The 16,169-nt window shown below is 40.9% G+C and overlaps 1 protein-coding gene across 1 annotated transcript in view; it reads right to left on the bottom strand.

Moving 5' to 3' along the window:
* Positions 1 to 1,495: 1,495 nt before the first annotated feature.
* mc5ra (melanocortin 5a receptor) overlaps positions 1,496 to 16,169 on the bottom strand; it is a 44,909-nt gene continuing 30,235 nt past the window's right edge. Inside the window, exons 2-5 of the mRNA XM_033980957.2 lie at positions 13,435 to 13,645; positions 9,073 to 9,179; positions 5,174 to 5,362; positions 1,496 to 4,243 (exon numbers count right to left, since the gene is read on the bottom strand). Of these exons, the coding sequence (XP_033836848.1) occupies positions 3,673 to 4,243; positions 5,174 to 5,362; positions 9,073 to 9,179; positions 13,435 to 13,596 (1,029 nt within the window). The 5' untranslated portion in view covers positions 13,597 to 13,645 and the 3' untranslated portion in view covers positions 1,496 to 3,672. The remainder of the gene's footprint in view (positions 4,244 to 5,173; positions 5,363 to 9,072; positions 9,180 to 13,434; positions 13,646 to 16,169) is intronic.

Here is a 16,169-nt window from a genome sequence, read left to right as displayed (position 1 = left end):
ACATGGACCATATCTTGGATTATAATTGGGTCACATTTCGTAAGTACACAAACAGGACCTTCAATGTTATCTTTTGTATATATTTAATGGCAACAGGAGCAACGACAGTTCATTCACATGGCAATATATATTAAAGCTTTTAGAATGTATAAATGTAAGCCAAGGTGCGGTTCTGTGTGCAGTACCAAGACATTTGTTGTTTGGACAAAATAATGTGTTTGAGGCACAGACTTTACAGCAAAATCAGCATGAAACATGACAATTTACTTGCAATTACCACAACTTACAAATAAATGTGCAAGGTTCATAATAAAATACTTTCTCAGCAGAGCATGATACAAACATGTTGTTCTGTGGTCTCTTTTATAACTTCACAATAGCAAAATAAATTTCTAGTAAAATAATAATAATGATAATACATTTGATTCATATAGCAGTTTTCAGCTCATTTGGAATCTACACTCAAGCATTTAAAGGCATTATCACTCAGTGAGTAAAAAACAAAACTCTTAATATTTGCATCTTAAACACATGATTAATTTACATATGCATAAAATAGAATGGGTTTAAGCTTGAGTAGGCATTTTTATAATACTTTGTGTCCTAGTTGTTAAATATTATTGTATATAATGTACCCTGATGATTTATATATATATATATATATATATATATATATATATATATATATATATATATATATATATATATATATATATATATATATATATATATATATATATATATATATATATATATATATATATATAAACACATTTTATTTTTTAACTACCACTACTACTGTTTGTTGGGAACTGAGTTCATCTAATTTACATCAGAATTTTAAGTACAACAACAAGGGGTGGCAGATAAGATTAACTCTTCACATTTCTCATGAAGCTCTTTATATACTTACACAGTGAAAACCCGTAGGATCACAGGGAGGTCATGTAGACCTACCCACATAACTACACACCCGCCACTTATTATTAACAATATTGATTCTTATAGAATTTCTAGTCCGTACAACAAACGTAGCTATGCTAATAAACTCCACATAACTTCGCATTAGAGGGCTTGATTGTCAGCAGTATTGGCTAATAGCTTATTTGCCCAAAGTCTACAGTAAAAACCAAGTGATTAACTGTACCATTGCTCAAGGAAATAAACATCTGCCTACAATAGCTTTAACACTTCATATGTACAAATAGTACACAAAGATTTGATTTATCATGTCAAACACTGTGACTTGCTTTTCCATCAAAGCAGAGTGTTCTCAGGCTCATAGGTGAGAGGTAGGATGTAACATCAATATGACAGCTTTAAAACAGCAAGAAAATACATCATAGATCACTCTACATGAAAACATTGCTGATTTTGTCTTATTTAAACATTTTCTACTTAAATTGATTAAACAACATGCCAGAAATCAATGAGTTGTACATATAAACAATAAACCTTTACACCATATAGTAGTGGTTGAGATTTATCTATCCAATTTGCTTGCATGATTTTAGTAACAAAAGCTTTAAAGTACAAGCTATATTTTGTGTCATAAAATGCTGTATTTTTACTTACACTTAATGGTTCACTGTCAGGATTTTGACATGCATGGATGACCAAGAACACCCACTTACATTTGCCAGCTTCCGTTGTTATTCAAATAAAAGACAAGCAAGATTGAAGCTACCAGCACACATGGACACCTATATGAGACCAATAAGACATTCTTTATACAGTTCAAGTGTTTCTCTACATTATTTGTACATGGATCGGTGAGAGACACTCAGCTTAGGAGGAGGAGAGATTATGTTTTTTTAGAGACCACTAAGTCAGCCCATTTTCACTGCACTGAGCACTGACAGAAAAGCTCATTAGCCGCCCACTAAGAGAGCACCAAATGTCAGTCCATGAAGAGTGTAATGTTGATGTTGATGTTCACAAATTCACAGGAAGTTTACTTTACGGACAGCAAATGAACCAGCCATGAGGTTAACATCAAGTGTAGACAGTGTGTTCAATGCACTGGGTACAACAGGATTACACAACAACAGCATTCTGGAAATACATGACATTTTTGCAAGAATATACTCTAAGATTTATATTCTGTGATCAGTCGGTAAACCAAACATATGTACATTTGTGTTTATTATTGATATATATTAAAATATTGACATCTATACTTTTCCTCCAGTGATACCCTGAATAAAATAGTTGAGTTATGTAGAAGCTGTGATGGCATCAAGTGTTAGGAATAAGAAATGACAATTTGCATGTAGATTGTGCATTGATTTCTCAAAATAGCATCTGTGGATTATTGATTTTTTTCCCCATTGGCCATTTAGAACATTCCTGTGGGTAAAACACTTGTTTACATACATCTAAGACAGCTTAAGCCCCCTATAGCTTATCTTTGGAGGAGATTTGGCCTCAGTCACAATGGTAATGTGTGTAAACATCACTGCATCAGCTTTGTAAATGCACAGAAGGCATGCTAACAACTGCCAACTCATTTACATTCATAGCAATTGACACATAGAATCAAAGTATTATAATTAAGTTGTATGAATTTTATAGTAAATGATGGTGTTTGTTGTACCTGTCTATTTAACAGGGTCTATTTTGGTTTGAGTTACAGGTTGACTACTTACAATGTGGCCCACAAAAGCTTTGCCGATGCTTTTGTCCATGCTTTTGTCAGTTGTTTGTGCATGTACTGTTTTGTTTAGAAGAAATATAAAACATATTCAAATGTATTTAAAAGTTGGAACCATAGACTGTATAAAGAAGTGGATTAAGTAAGTGTGACGTCACCCATAGCGTTCGGCTCCAGTCAAAGGAAACTCATCGAGGCATTACGGGGCGAATTTTGAGCCGAGTTCCAACAGTGAGTATCATGGCAATGAAAGAGCCAATCCGGAGCAAGGCTGTTGAAGGTAAGGCCCATTCCCACCCTCACCGCTGGGTTAGCAGGGAGCGTTTAACAATCAAACCTGTTGCTAATGCTAGCGGGAGCAACCTCGGGGAAAAAAGGCACCTGATTTGTCTGTATATCTGAATTTACGGACAAATGGCAAAATAAAAACACAAGGATCTTGTAGAGCTGTTCAATACGAACATTTTAAGACCAAAATGAAGAGGCTCACTGCAGCAGTTACACAAAGAAGGGTGACGGTTTCTCAATGTAAAGTGAATTGGAGCCAGAGTTGATGGAGCCAGAAGCGCGCCCATGCTCAATTCCTATTTGAAGCGTGGTGGCTAGCAGGTTAGCTATGTCCATTTATATATACAGTCTATGGTTGGGACCTAACATTAATACATACTGCAGGTAACAGGATTGGTTTTTAAACAGCTGTAGAAAAAATTGGTAAGATAAAACATTTACTACATTCTGACAATACATTCATAGATAACCCTAACACTAACACCTATTTAATCATATCTTGATGTCAGATCTTTATGGTCATGTGTTGTTCTCAATAAACAACAAATTACAAGAACAACAAGAACTTTTAAAAGCCTGTCTTGTCTTCACTTGCCAATTTGTTATCTTCTCATATCCAACACAGTTATAGTACAGTATGTACAGTACATGGAAAATGTACAGTATGACTATGGAGCATGTACTCTGCAGTCTATTGGACATCCCATTAGAGTTCTCCCTCTCTTTTGCTGTCAGTACTTGCCTGTTAGTGCGCACAGGTTGTTGCAGCCATTCCTCAGACTATAACAACAAATGATTTCCTTAAACGTCTTCCTCATCTCCTGGCTCCTGAACGCGTAGATTAGTGGGTCAATCACTGAGTTGCACATGATCAGGATGAGGTACATGTTGAAATGCGACATGAAGCAAACGCAGTAGAGATTCCGTGGACACGAAATCATCAGAATCAAATGGAGGAAGAATGGTGCCCAGCACACAATGAAAATCCCAAGGAGTATGGTTAGTGTGATGGCTCCTTTCATACTAGCACGCTGGTGGATGGAATTGTAACCGGGTAAAGCGGCGATGCGTTTGACATGGGAGCGGGCTAGCATGAACATGTGGCTATAGAGCGAAGCCATGATGAGGAGCATGGCAAAAAACATGGACACCAGGCAGATTATGACAGGGGTGGAGTCGGAGTAGATGATAAAAACTATGCCACAGCCTGTGCAAAAAGTCCAGATGCCTCCAATGATACAGCCAGCACGGCGTACAGTCATGATGTTGTGGTACCGGAGGGCGTAGAAGATAGTGATGTACCTACAAAGAAGAGAAATCATTTAGAATACAGTGATAAGCCTGGAGAAGATGTGTGAGGTGAATCTGAACAGTTTGTTATTGGTGCAGGTAGAGGCTTCAGTACCACTTTATAATGACATGTTTTGCCACATTTACATAGATTTGGGTGCCATTCTCCTACTTGCATTTGTGCTGAAATTAAAAAAAAGGTATGTATACACAACACACTGGTCTGTACAAAAAAAAAACCAACTTTTTTTGGAAATAAAATTGGAAGCTCAAAATGAACCTCTTTGAAGTGACCTAGCCTTAATGAAATTGTTAAGAATGATTCAGTAAAAACTACTTAATTAAGGGTTTTTATTAAAATTTGCCATTGTTTGCTTCCTCATTTAAAACTGTTCAATAGGCACAATTTTCATTTGAACATCTTTCAAAAATCTTTCATATTCATTATCTTCAGTTTAGTATCTCACTGTGACCTCTAATTAAACATTCAAACTTGGTTAATTATTAAGGTTAAACCAACAATAACTGAAAAAACTGGAAAAAATTATAAATTAAAAATATTTTGGAATTTAAATTATAAAACTATATTACCAAAGAGAAAGAGTCTACACCATAACAAAAAAAAATATTGCATTTTGTTCTGTCAACCTTTTCATAATTTTATGTACTATCAAAACACTAAAATAGTAAAAGCCAATAGTAAAATCTGTCAACTGGACAAAAAAGTTGCAGGAGTGAAGGAGTGAACTTTTTGTCCAGTTGACAGATTTTACTTTTTGGCTTTTACTGTGGATCAGACCTGGACGACTGAGGATTGTTTATTGAAACACTAATAAACATAGTATTTGCTAGCCCTTTGTGTGATTAGCACAAAGAAGCCAAATGTTATGATTACCACTGTGTACATATTTGTTCATAAACCATTTGTTTGTGCAGGATTACCTGTCAACAGCGATGGCCAGCAGGCTGCACATAGAGGCCACCACAGAGATGCAGATCATGGAGTCAAAGACATTGTCCATTTGGCGGATGAAGTGGTCCTCCACCACCAGCTGCCTGTTGTTCAGGAGGTAAATAATGATGCTCTCCCAGGCATTGGACACACTCACCAGCATGTCTGCAACAGCTAGGCTACAAAAACATGGATCACAAGTGGACAGGGTGATTACTCAACAGATCAATATTATTCAAGATATTTCTTTCTTGCCATTCAGAAACTCTTCCATCTACCACTAATACAATCATACAAATAATACACATTCACTCAGGCAAGGTGGGTGAATTTACTTGCCCAAAGACACATGGACAATTCTATGCCAGGAAGAGGGATGTAGCCATAAACCTCTGAGTTAAGGGAAATTGCCTCCTGAAGCTCCTGCGCATGTGTAAAAGCTAATCCATGACCAGAACATAGACAACTGCCAATTTATCAATACTCCCTGTATGCTTCTTTGAATATAATCACACACATAAAAACACTTCATTTAATGGCCACTATTGTGGGAGAAAGTACACTTGGACAACTTTATTCACCATGCAGGTAGTTCAGAGGTACTGCATTAAATTGCATATAAAAGCTTATATGCAAATGTTAGGAAAAGTAGGTGCGAAAATCATGCCCAAAATAGTAGTCATTTGTATCAGACAGTTCATACAGAAAGGTTGAATATGAATATACCCTTTGATCAGATACAAGGACAGTGTTGAGATACAAGCAATGGATGGCCTGGATACCATCAAAAGCCTGCCAGTCAAATGCTTTTCTCATAGTTTTCAAACCTTCTCATGTTTTCTGTAGCTTCAGTAGCACAAATTAACTGAGATTTCACTGCAGAAGTGAATAACACACTTATTATTTGAGAAAATACAGGCACACACTCACAGACAATGAAATGTTGAATATATACTGCAGTCGCAGTCAGAAATACTAAATGATAACTCCATAAGAAGCGGGCTGTGTAAATGAACAGAATGCTCTACTAATGTGAAATCAATCAAGTGTCTGTATAGCGATGCATTGGATAACTCTTTGACTAGCATGGATGCAGCAATGCTCAATATAGCATTGAATTGTTCAGTATAACCCTCACAATAATATGTGGTTCAATACGCTTGTGGTACAACTCCAGCCCCATTTGGCACAGCAAGAAAAGGGTTAAGCATATATTAAAAGGATAACCCTATATTCAAACAGTGAAGACAAAATCATTTTAAAATGTTTATGAATAATGATCATTAAATCATAAATAAAATAATGTAGACATATTTGCTGTTGTTTGTCTGAGGCCTAAAATGTATAGAAATTGCATTGATATTGTGATCTATATACTGAAATACTTATTGAATGAATTGTTGAAAAACTGTATTGTTGTAGTACAAAATAACTGTAAAGAAAAAGAAGAACATAGAAGAAAAAGAAAGTGTATACTTTTGTTGCGTCAGAACAGAAACTTTTAAACTTCTCCTTTAATCCCATTTTAATATCCAGATTTTCTTATTAGTACATTTTGGTGAATCTTACCACTGTCCGCCTCTGGATTTAGGCTCTTGAACGCATCAAGTAAAAGCACATGTAGGGACACCTTTAATAAGTGTATTTATGTTTTGTATGCACATTACCTTTCTCCATTATGTGAATTTCATTTACATTGAATTAATATGGTAATCACACATTAGACGTGTGTTACTGTTTGTTATATAAATCACCAAAAGGCAATCCTTCTGTTCACATCGAAATAAAGCCTTTATTCTCCTCAGCTGAATTAGTAGATCTCTCCAACATTAACAGTAGCATGTGTTACATTCACATTTTGTCTCTTGCTTTAATTGCATCACTATTTTCACGTGTGGAGCTGACACTGGCTACTGTGCACATGAATGTGGGTCTGGGGCTCATTACATAGTCCCTCATAGCTTTACTGCACTGTATGTCAAATGTTCACACCACACACAGAATACATAGAGGAACTAATTATGGAAGCCAGGAGGTTCTTACAGGGAAGAAAACATTAATTAGGTAGTTTATTAAATGGTTTATTATCTAATATGTATTAGCTTAGGCTTCACCAGGAAGGGCATCTGACAAAAAATGTCAAGTGACTCTTTTCTCTGTCTTTTAGATAATTTGCCACACTCAGGGAGAGCAAAAATTGTATTTAATTTGTTACATATGCAGTAAAAACTGGTTGCGATACAAATCAACCATCCTCCAATTTACAACTGTAGACCACAGTCAAACTGATAATGCATCATTTCTACAAAAAGCAAACAAATAAATTTTGTTTTATACCCGACACACACAGTCTTTCGCAGAGTGGCCATGTGATGTTGCTGTGATATGTCTGGTCAGCTGATTTACACATGTTTTGGTGTTTTCTTCCTACCACTAGGACAACAGCTCCATCTGCAGTCTGGAGCTGCAGATGGAGCTGTTGAAACAGGACAATGGGGCCTTTTGACTCTCACACACCTGGGATACTGTTCTGGATAAGTTAGACTGCAGATGGTGCTGTCAACCTGCCTGCACTGGTAGACAGGGCCAAAACCTGTGTAAATCAGCTGACCAGACACAGTAACATTGTGTGACCACTGAGGAAGACTGCACATGAGCAGATGAAACTGTCAGGCATGAAAACAAACTCAACTTTGATCTGAAACAAGAATCTGTTGAAATACTGTAAATTACTGCAACACCAAACCAGACCTCACTGAACTATCCTTTCATTTAGCTGTGTCCTTGGTACTCTGTTTGCAAAGAGAGCTGCAAGTTCACTTATCACAAGTTCATGATCAATGCACAAACAGATTTTCCTTTAGCCTAACAAGGTCTGGTACTTAAAGATGGGCAGTCACCTTAAGCATTTAAACCTCCATTTAACTGACTGTTGGAGATACAATTATAGACTACTTACTGCACGACAGCTGATGGAAAAATTAGCTCTGTTGTTCGGTCTGCATTATCTATGGATCCTAGACTGATCTTTCCTTTTAAAGCTACTTGAATGGCCTATTGAACTTAGGTGTGGATCAAAAACAGGGTGTCTTATTTAACATTCGAAACTACCAGAAAAACTTGCTATACAGACAGCTTATATAACCAAGTTTTCTGCTGCTTTTCACATGCTTCACTAACATTACTCAGTTGAAGTTAATAATAATATATAGGCTACATTAAAGAGGGGATAGTTTACTTCTATGGGACATTAACTGTGAACACATAACATCATTTGATCACCATGTTACCTTTTATTGTTTTGAAAATGTTTTAAAAGTTTCACTTTCATTTTTGAAAGTGACACTTTCAGAGCGCTATCACAACACAATCAGAGTGCATCCTGCTGATGACACTACTGCACATCATATCGGGTTTGTCAAGTTGCTGTGTACACTTTTGTATCATGCTTTTGTATATTTATGGTGAATTTTCATATGGGAGCATTTGTAGATTGAGTATTGCACAGAATCTTACAGCTAACCATAAGGAGGGTTTGAATATGGTCAGGAGAGATAGCTAAAATACTCAAACATGCATGGATGACATTTAAAACCTCTTCAGGCATGCTTTTGGTGAGGGAATAATGTAACAACATGGTAGGAAAAAAAAAGCTTATTCCCCCCTTTTTAACTACAGTATATGTGCAGACATTTAAAAAAAAGTTACATAGGGAGCTTTAGGTAAGGATACATTTAATGCATCACATCATAATAAGCCAGATGGATGAACAAAGAAATGCTGGGATCGAGCAGGGTGAACACGGAACCGCTGGCCCCTATTTTCACACGCACATCTGGGTTTTCCAATGTTATCTTTTGACATGTGTAATGTAATGTAATGTGCTTACCTGCAGACGAAGAAGTACATGGGTGAGTGCAGGTTTTTGTTTTTGACTATCGCTGTGATGACTAGGATGTTTTCCAGCAGAGAGATTATTCCCAGGATCAGAAAAACCTACAGAAACACAGATTATAGTAAAATAAAAAAAAAATTAGCAATTGAAAAAAAAAGATATGATAGTTGCCATGGGCTGATAAACATTTGTGACATGTTTGGGGCTCAGAACCACGCAGTGCAGAAACTAAAAGAAAGAAAGTTTTGAACATCTATTACAAAGTCTAGACAGATAACAGCAGATGAAGAATGAGAGGTTTTATTAAGGTGCAGAGTTTCCAGCCTGGAATACGCACATATCCTTCTCTACTCTGTTTTATAAATGGCAAAGCTCTAACTGTGCGCTGCTAAAAATGGGAGCTATAAAATATCTGAAGCGGCAATGTTTTACCCTAATGCTTCTTGATAAGGCAGTGTAAACAAATAGAAGTACCTGTATTTAATCAGTGCTTTTTGGATTAGTAGAAGCATTAAGTGACATTTATAGTCCAAAAATAGTATTAAACACAATTATTAAAATTTGGACTGCTTTTCCCAGCATAGTATAAATCTGTAGGAAATACTGAATCACAACTGCATTTTTAACCTAAATTAAGTACATATCTAAATATATTCTAAAACTTTACAAGATGCAAAAAGTTTTCATTTCATTTCAAGATATAGCATAGCGTTCAGAAGCCCATCATGAATAGAGAAACAACGAGGCCAGTTACGTCGCCCGGACTGGCGTTACCGGGGCCCCACCCTTGAGCCAGGCCTGGGGTGGGTGCTTGGCAGCGAGCGCCTGGTGGCCGGGCCTTTCCCCACGGGGCCCGGTCGGGCCCAGCCCGAAGAAACGACGTGGGGCCGTCCTCCCGTGGACCCACCACCTGCGGGAGGAGCCATGAGGGGCGGGTGCGGAGAGATCCGGGCAGCAGTCGAAGGCGGGGACCTCGACGACCGGATCTCCGGACATGGAGACTAGCTCTGGGGACATGGAATGTCACCTCGCTGGGGGGGAAGGAGCCTGAGCTTGTGCGGGAGGTTGAGCGTTACCGGCTAGATATAGTCGGCCTCACCTCCACGCACAGCTTGGGCTCTGGAACCCAACTTCTTGAGAGGGGTTGGACTCTCCATTTCTCTGGCGTTGCCCGCGGGGAGCGGCGGCGAGCTGGTGTGGGCTTGCTCATTGCCCCACAGCTCAGCCGCTGCGTGTTGGGGTTCACTCCGGTGAACGAGAGGGTCGCGTCCCTGCGCCTTCGGGTCGGGGACAGGTCTCTCACTGTTGTGTCGGCCTACGGGCCAAACGGCAGTGCAGAGTACCCGGCCTTCTTGGAGTCCCTGGGAGGGGTACTAGACAGTGCACCAACCGGGGACTCCGTTGTTCTCCTGGGGGACTTCAACGCCCATGTGGGTAACGACAGTGACACTTGGAGGGGCGTGATTGGGAGGAACGGCCTCCCCGATCTGAACCCGAGCGGTGTTTTGTTATTGGACTTCTGTGCTAGTCACAGCTTGTCCATAACAAACACCATGTTCGAGCACAAGGGTGTCCATCGGTGCACGTGGCACCAGGACACTCTAGGTCGGAGGTCGATGATCGACTTTGTTGTCGTGTCATCTGACCTCCGACCGCGTGTCTTGGACACTCGGGTGAAGAGAGGGGCTGAGCTGTCAACTGATCACCACCTGGTGGTGAGTTGGATCCGCTGGCGGAGGAGGAAGCCGGACAGACCTGGCAGGCCCAAGCGCATTGTGAGGGTCTGCTGGGAACGTCTGGCGGAGCCCTCTGTCAGGGGGGTCTTCAACTCCCACCTCCGGGAGAGCTTCTCCCTGATCCCGGGGGAGGTTGGAGACATGGACTCCGAGTGGGCCATGTTCTCCACCTCTATTGTCGATGCGGCTGCTCGTAGCTGTGGGCGTAAGGTCTGTGGTGCTTGTCGCGGCGGCAATCCCCGAACCCGGTGGTGGACACCGGAAGTAAGGGATGCCATCAAGCTGAAGAAGGAGTCCTATCGAGCCTTGTTGGCTCGTGGGACTCCTGAGGCAGCTGATGAGTACCGACGGGCCAAGCGTGCCGCGGCTCGGGCAGTCACAGAGGCAAAAACTCGGGGTTGGGAGGAGTTCGGGGAGGCCATGGAGGAGGACTATCGGACGGCCTCAAAGAGATTCTGGCAAACCGTCCGACGCCTCAGGAGGGGAAAGCAGTGCTTCACCAACACTGTTTACAGTGCGGGTGGAGAGCTGCTGACCTCGACTGGGGATGTTGTCGGGCGGTGGAAGGAATACTTTGAGGATCTCCTCAATCCCACTGTCACGTCTTCCGAGGAGGAAGCAGAAACTGGGGACCCAGAGGCGGACTCGTCCATCACCCTGGCTGAAGTCACTGAGGTGGTTGGCAAGCTCCTCGGTGGCAAGGCTCCGGGGGTGGACGAGATCCGTCCTGAGTACCTCAAGTCTCTGGATGTTGTGGGACTGTCTTGGCTGACACGTCTCTGCAACATCGCGTGGCAGTCGGGGACAGTACCTGTGGAATGGCAGACCGGGGTGGTGGTCCCTCTGTATAAGAAGGGGGACCGGAGGGTGTGTTCCAATTACAGGGGAATCACACTCCTCAGCCTTCCCGGTAAGGTCTATTCCAGGGTACTGGAGAGGAGAATCCGACCGATAGTCGAACCTCGGATTCAGGAGGAGCAGTGTGGTTTTCGTCCTGGTCGTGGAACACTGGACCAGCTCTATACTCTCCATCGGGTCCTCGAGGGCTCATGGGAGTATGCCCAACCAGTCCACATGTGTTTTGTGGATCTGGAGAAGGCATTCGACCGTGTCCCTCGTGGTGTCCTTTGGGGGGTGCTCTGGGAGTATGGGGTCCGGGGCTCTTTGCTAAGGGCTGTCCGGTCCCTGTATGACCGGAGCAGGAGCTGTGTTCGCATTGCCGGCAGTAAGTCAGACCTGTTCCCAGTGCATGTTGGACTCCGCCAGGGCTGCCCTTTGTCACCGGTTCTGTTCATTATATTTATGGACAGAATTTCTAGGCGCAGCCAGGGGCCGGAGGGGGCCTGGTTTGGGAACCACAGGATTTCATCTCTGCTGTTTGCAGATGATGTTGTCCTGATGGCTTCTTCGAGCCAGGACCTGCAGCAGGCACTGGGGCGGTTTGCAGCCGAGTGTGAAGCGGCTGGGATGAGAATCAGCTCCTCCAAATCCGAGGCCATGGTTCTCGACCGGAAAAAGGTGGTTTGCTCTCTCCGGGTGGGTGGTGAGTCTCTGCCCCAAGTGGAGGAGTTCAAGTATCTCGGGGTCTTGTTCACGAGTGAGGGAAGGATGGAGCGTGAGATTGACAGGCGGATCGGTGCAGCGTCTGCAGTGATGCGGTCGCTGTATCGGTCCGTTGTGGTAAAGAAGGAGCTGAGCCGGAAGGCGAAGCTCTCGATTTACCGGTCAATCTACGTTCCTACCCTCACCTATGGTCATGAGCTCTGGGTCATGACCGAAAGGACAAGATCGCGGATACAAGCGGCTGAAATGGGCTTCCTCCGCAGAGTGGCCGGGCGCACCCTTAGGGATAGGGTGAGGAGCTCGGTCACACGGGAGGAGCTCGGAGTAGAGCCGCTGCTCCTACACGTTGAGAGGAACCAGCTGAGGTGGCTCGGGCATCTGCTCAGGATGCCTCCTGGACGCCTCCCTAGGGAGGTGTTCTGGGCATGTCCCACCGGGAGGAGGCCCCGGGGAAGACCCAGGACACGCTGGAGGGACTATGTCTCTCGGCTGGCCTGGGAACGCCTTGGGGTCCCACCGGAGGAGCTGGAGGACGTGTCCGGGGTGAGGGAAGTCTGGGAGTCCCTGCTTAGACTGCTGCCCCCGCGACCCGGCCCCGGATAAGCGGAAGAAAATGGATGGATGGATGGATATAGTATTAATGCAAAATGGTTCCTAATGGCAGCTGTAATGGATCCTGTTGACATATTGTGTTAATGCAAAAAATTGAAATATTTATCAAAATATACATATAGTATGTAAATGCAACAAAATATCAACCTGAAATCCTATTGCTCTAATATAGTTAATTTGAAAGTACTGTGTGACCTGCTGCAAAAAATGCCTACAATATTCCAAGAATATAAATGCCTGAAAAAATATGGTTGCTGTATTCTCACCTTTTGAGATTGTGTTTAACTGTTCTGACGGTGAAAGGGTTATATTTTCATTATTTATTTTCCTTTTTTTTAAGAATAACTAAGGCAGTTTAACACAAAATTCTTGGCTATTTAATGTATATATTTCACTTCATGTCATGTTACATAATGTAATATTGTCCCGTTAAGGTTTAACTCACCTCTATAGCTATGTGCATCTGCTCACATGCTGCTGGCTTGGACGTCCCACTCTTGTCGGACATGAGTGGAGGGACCAGGGTGTAGTTGTGAGAGTACTCGTCCCATGAGGAGTTACTCAACAATGCCTCCTCTCTGTAAGGGGGCTCCTCAGACACATTCATCCTGCTGTGGGCCAGTCCCGATCAGAGCTGAAGAAAACAAGGGGCCATTCTGCAGACAAGCTGAGAGAAGACAGAGGAAAGTGCAATTGAAAATAAAGTTTGTTTGTCTCCGTGTTTCAGTCAGAAAGTGCAGAACTATGTACAAAATGAGGCACATCTAGTTCCTGTTGTCTTAAGGACAGAGAGTACTAGGTGTGTTTGATGGGAGATATGCTGCCAGTGCTGTTTCATTAAAGTGAAATATATATGAGATGTAGGTGATGTAATGATAAGACACAAACACAGCCTCTTCTGTCACAGCAATAAACATAATAAACTTTTTCAATGCATCCCTTTATCCTCTGTCTGGTCATCCCCAGTCCTCCTTTATGTACACACATCGCCAGAACACCTACATGTGTTCACTCCCCTTCTTCCTTACACCTCTCATAACAACTTTAATTTCACTTCTTCAACCACCTCCAGAACATCTAACCAAGTTGTACTTTTAATATTCTCTTTCACTCTGTCCATGATCATTATATAGTTACAGTATTAGACAGTAAAAATACTTTGCAATCCTCTTCATTGACTTTACAACAGACTTTGATACAGTTGATCAAGTCATTTTGAAACAAAGAGTCATAGCAAGTGTACTGTCAAGTCACACAGTAAACTAGTTTAGTGACTATATATCAAATATGATCACAAAGATACCACCGAGATCAGTCTTGGGTCCTGTGCTTTACATCCTATACATCTATAACATCAGTACCTCAAATTTTCATTTCTACACAGATGATGCCATAATGTGCAGCTCTGCACCTACTCCGTTCTATGCAATTCAACAGTTACAGATCCCATTTAATAATGTCCAAATAAATCTTTTAGACCTAAAACTCACCTTAATAAATTTATGTTTATGCTCAGATTCTAAAACACTCTTTTGAAACCTCCCTCAAATACCCAGCTTTCAGGACACTCAAACTGAATTAGCAGATATGTATAAGTATCTCGATATTTGGATTGACAGGTCACCTATTGTTGTTTCACATAATTAATCCAGAAACTGAAATTGAAATTAGATTTTTTAGTCTTTCATTTGATGCCAGAAAAAGGTCTGTGACTGCGACATTTATGTACGTGGTGTCTATGAAGGCTTCAGCTCAGAGCTCTGGGTCTGATTACACACAGTTGAAGTGGTAGTTGCAAAAACATCTTGAACATCTTGTCTTTTTAAATCATATGCACATAAATTCTTTCAACCTTTGAACTGTATGATGAATAATGGAAGTGAGTGATAACATAATGTGTTTACAAAACACAACTGATGAGTGGCTGATGTACATATGACAGTGTAACAGCATATGACTTATTTTATAAAATATCTGATGATAATACACTACGATGCATTACAATATGCCCATTCTTCAAAGTTACATCACTGAGGCTTGGGGTCTGGGCTGAATTATATTGTATGAAAGTATATTCTAATTGGAATTACACTTCAAATAAATTATGTTTTTTGGAGACATATGACTTATTGTTCTATCACATATATATGTTACAGGCAAAGCCTTGGCATCCTATATAATGCCTGATTTCCTACTTTGCTTGTAACATATACATAAACTGAGATGAATGTGCCATGAGCTGAACCGGCAGGAAATAAAACATAGAATGGAAAAATGCACACTCAAATTTGTAATATGGGACAGCTCATACAAATCATTTCTCAAATGCAATTCCCTAAATATGAGACAATAAATACAGAAAAGTACTAGTTAGGTGACATTCTGTGGTATATCTGGGGCTTAGTTTTTGAAATCTCATTAGCTTGTCATGGTCTAATAAAATAACCATGTCCTAATTATATAATTAATCACTTTAGTGTGACCACTTTGACCTGGTTCTTCAGTAAAGGCTCTTTATGCAAGCTGATTGAATGACTTCTGACACAAGATAAACATGATACCACAAACCAACAAAAATGTTCATGTTGTGAAATATAAAAGTTCCTACAAAACCTGACCTTTTTGAAAGCTGTAGATGCTGTAGCCATGTCAATAAAATAATGCAATCTTTGGGAGAATCTGAATTTGGAAGGATAGTAGGATACAGGGGCATCCTATCCAAAAATGGAAGGAGAAACACTAGTAAATAGTCTGCAGACAGCATGGTCTAAAAATACCCATGTGAAAAATGTTGAGCTTATTATGTTCAGAAATATAAATAAATAAATTACATCAAATGTGGGAAACGAAATTGTCTCAGATTTCTGACACAACAATTTTGACTCCTGTACGATAAAAAAACAAATCAAGAACAACAAAACAGAAATGATTTCAGAGTACAAGATAAAGTTTTGTTTAATGATTTAATTTCTTTATGCTGTGATTCACTGTGAATCTGATCTGGAGTCAGGCTGAACCTCCACATTCCTAGTGCATTTTTTTTCTCTGTTGGAGAGCAAAACTAACCCAGGATCAGGAGTAAATGGCCCTGTGATTGGACACGTGAGGAACTATACACGTGTGTTCAACGTTTGATTGGCCAGTACCAACACGTGCCATCTGCACTTCCCAAAACAATTC

Source organism: Periophthalmus magnuspinnatus, chromosome 16, assembly GCF_009829125.3.
Source record: "Periophthalmus magnuspinnatus isolate fPerMag1 chromosome 16, fPerMag1.2.pri, whole genome shotgun sequence".
Lineage (NCBI taxonomy): Eukaryota > Metazoa > Chordata > Actinopteri > Gobiiformes > Gobiidae > Periophthalmus > Periophthalmus magnuspinnatus.
The sequence above is the reverse complement of the archived record's forward strand: the minus strand, read 5'-3'. Positions and strand labels throughout refer to the sequence as shown.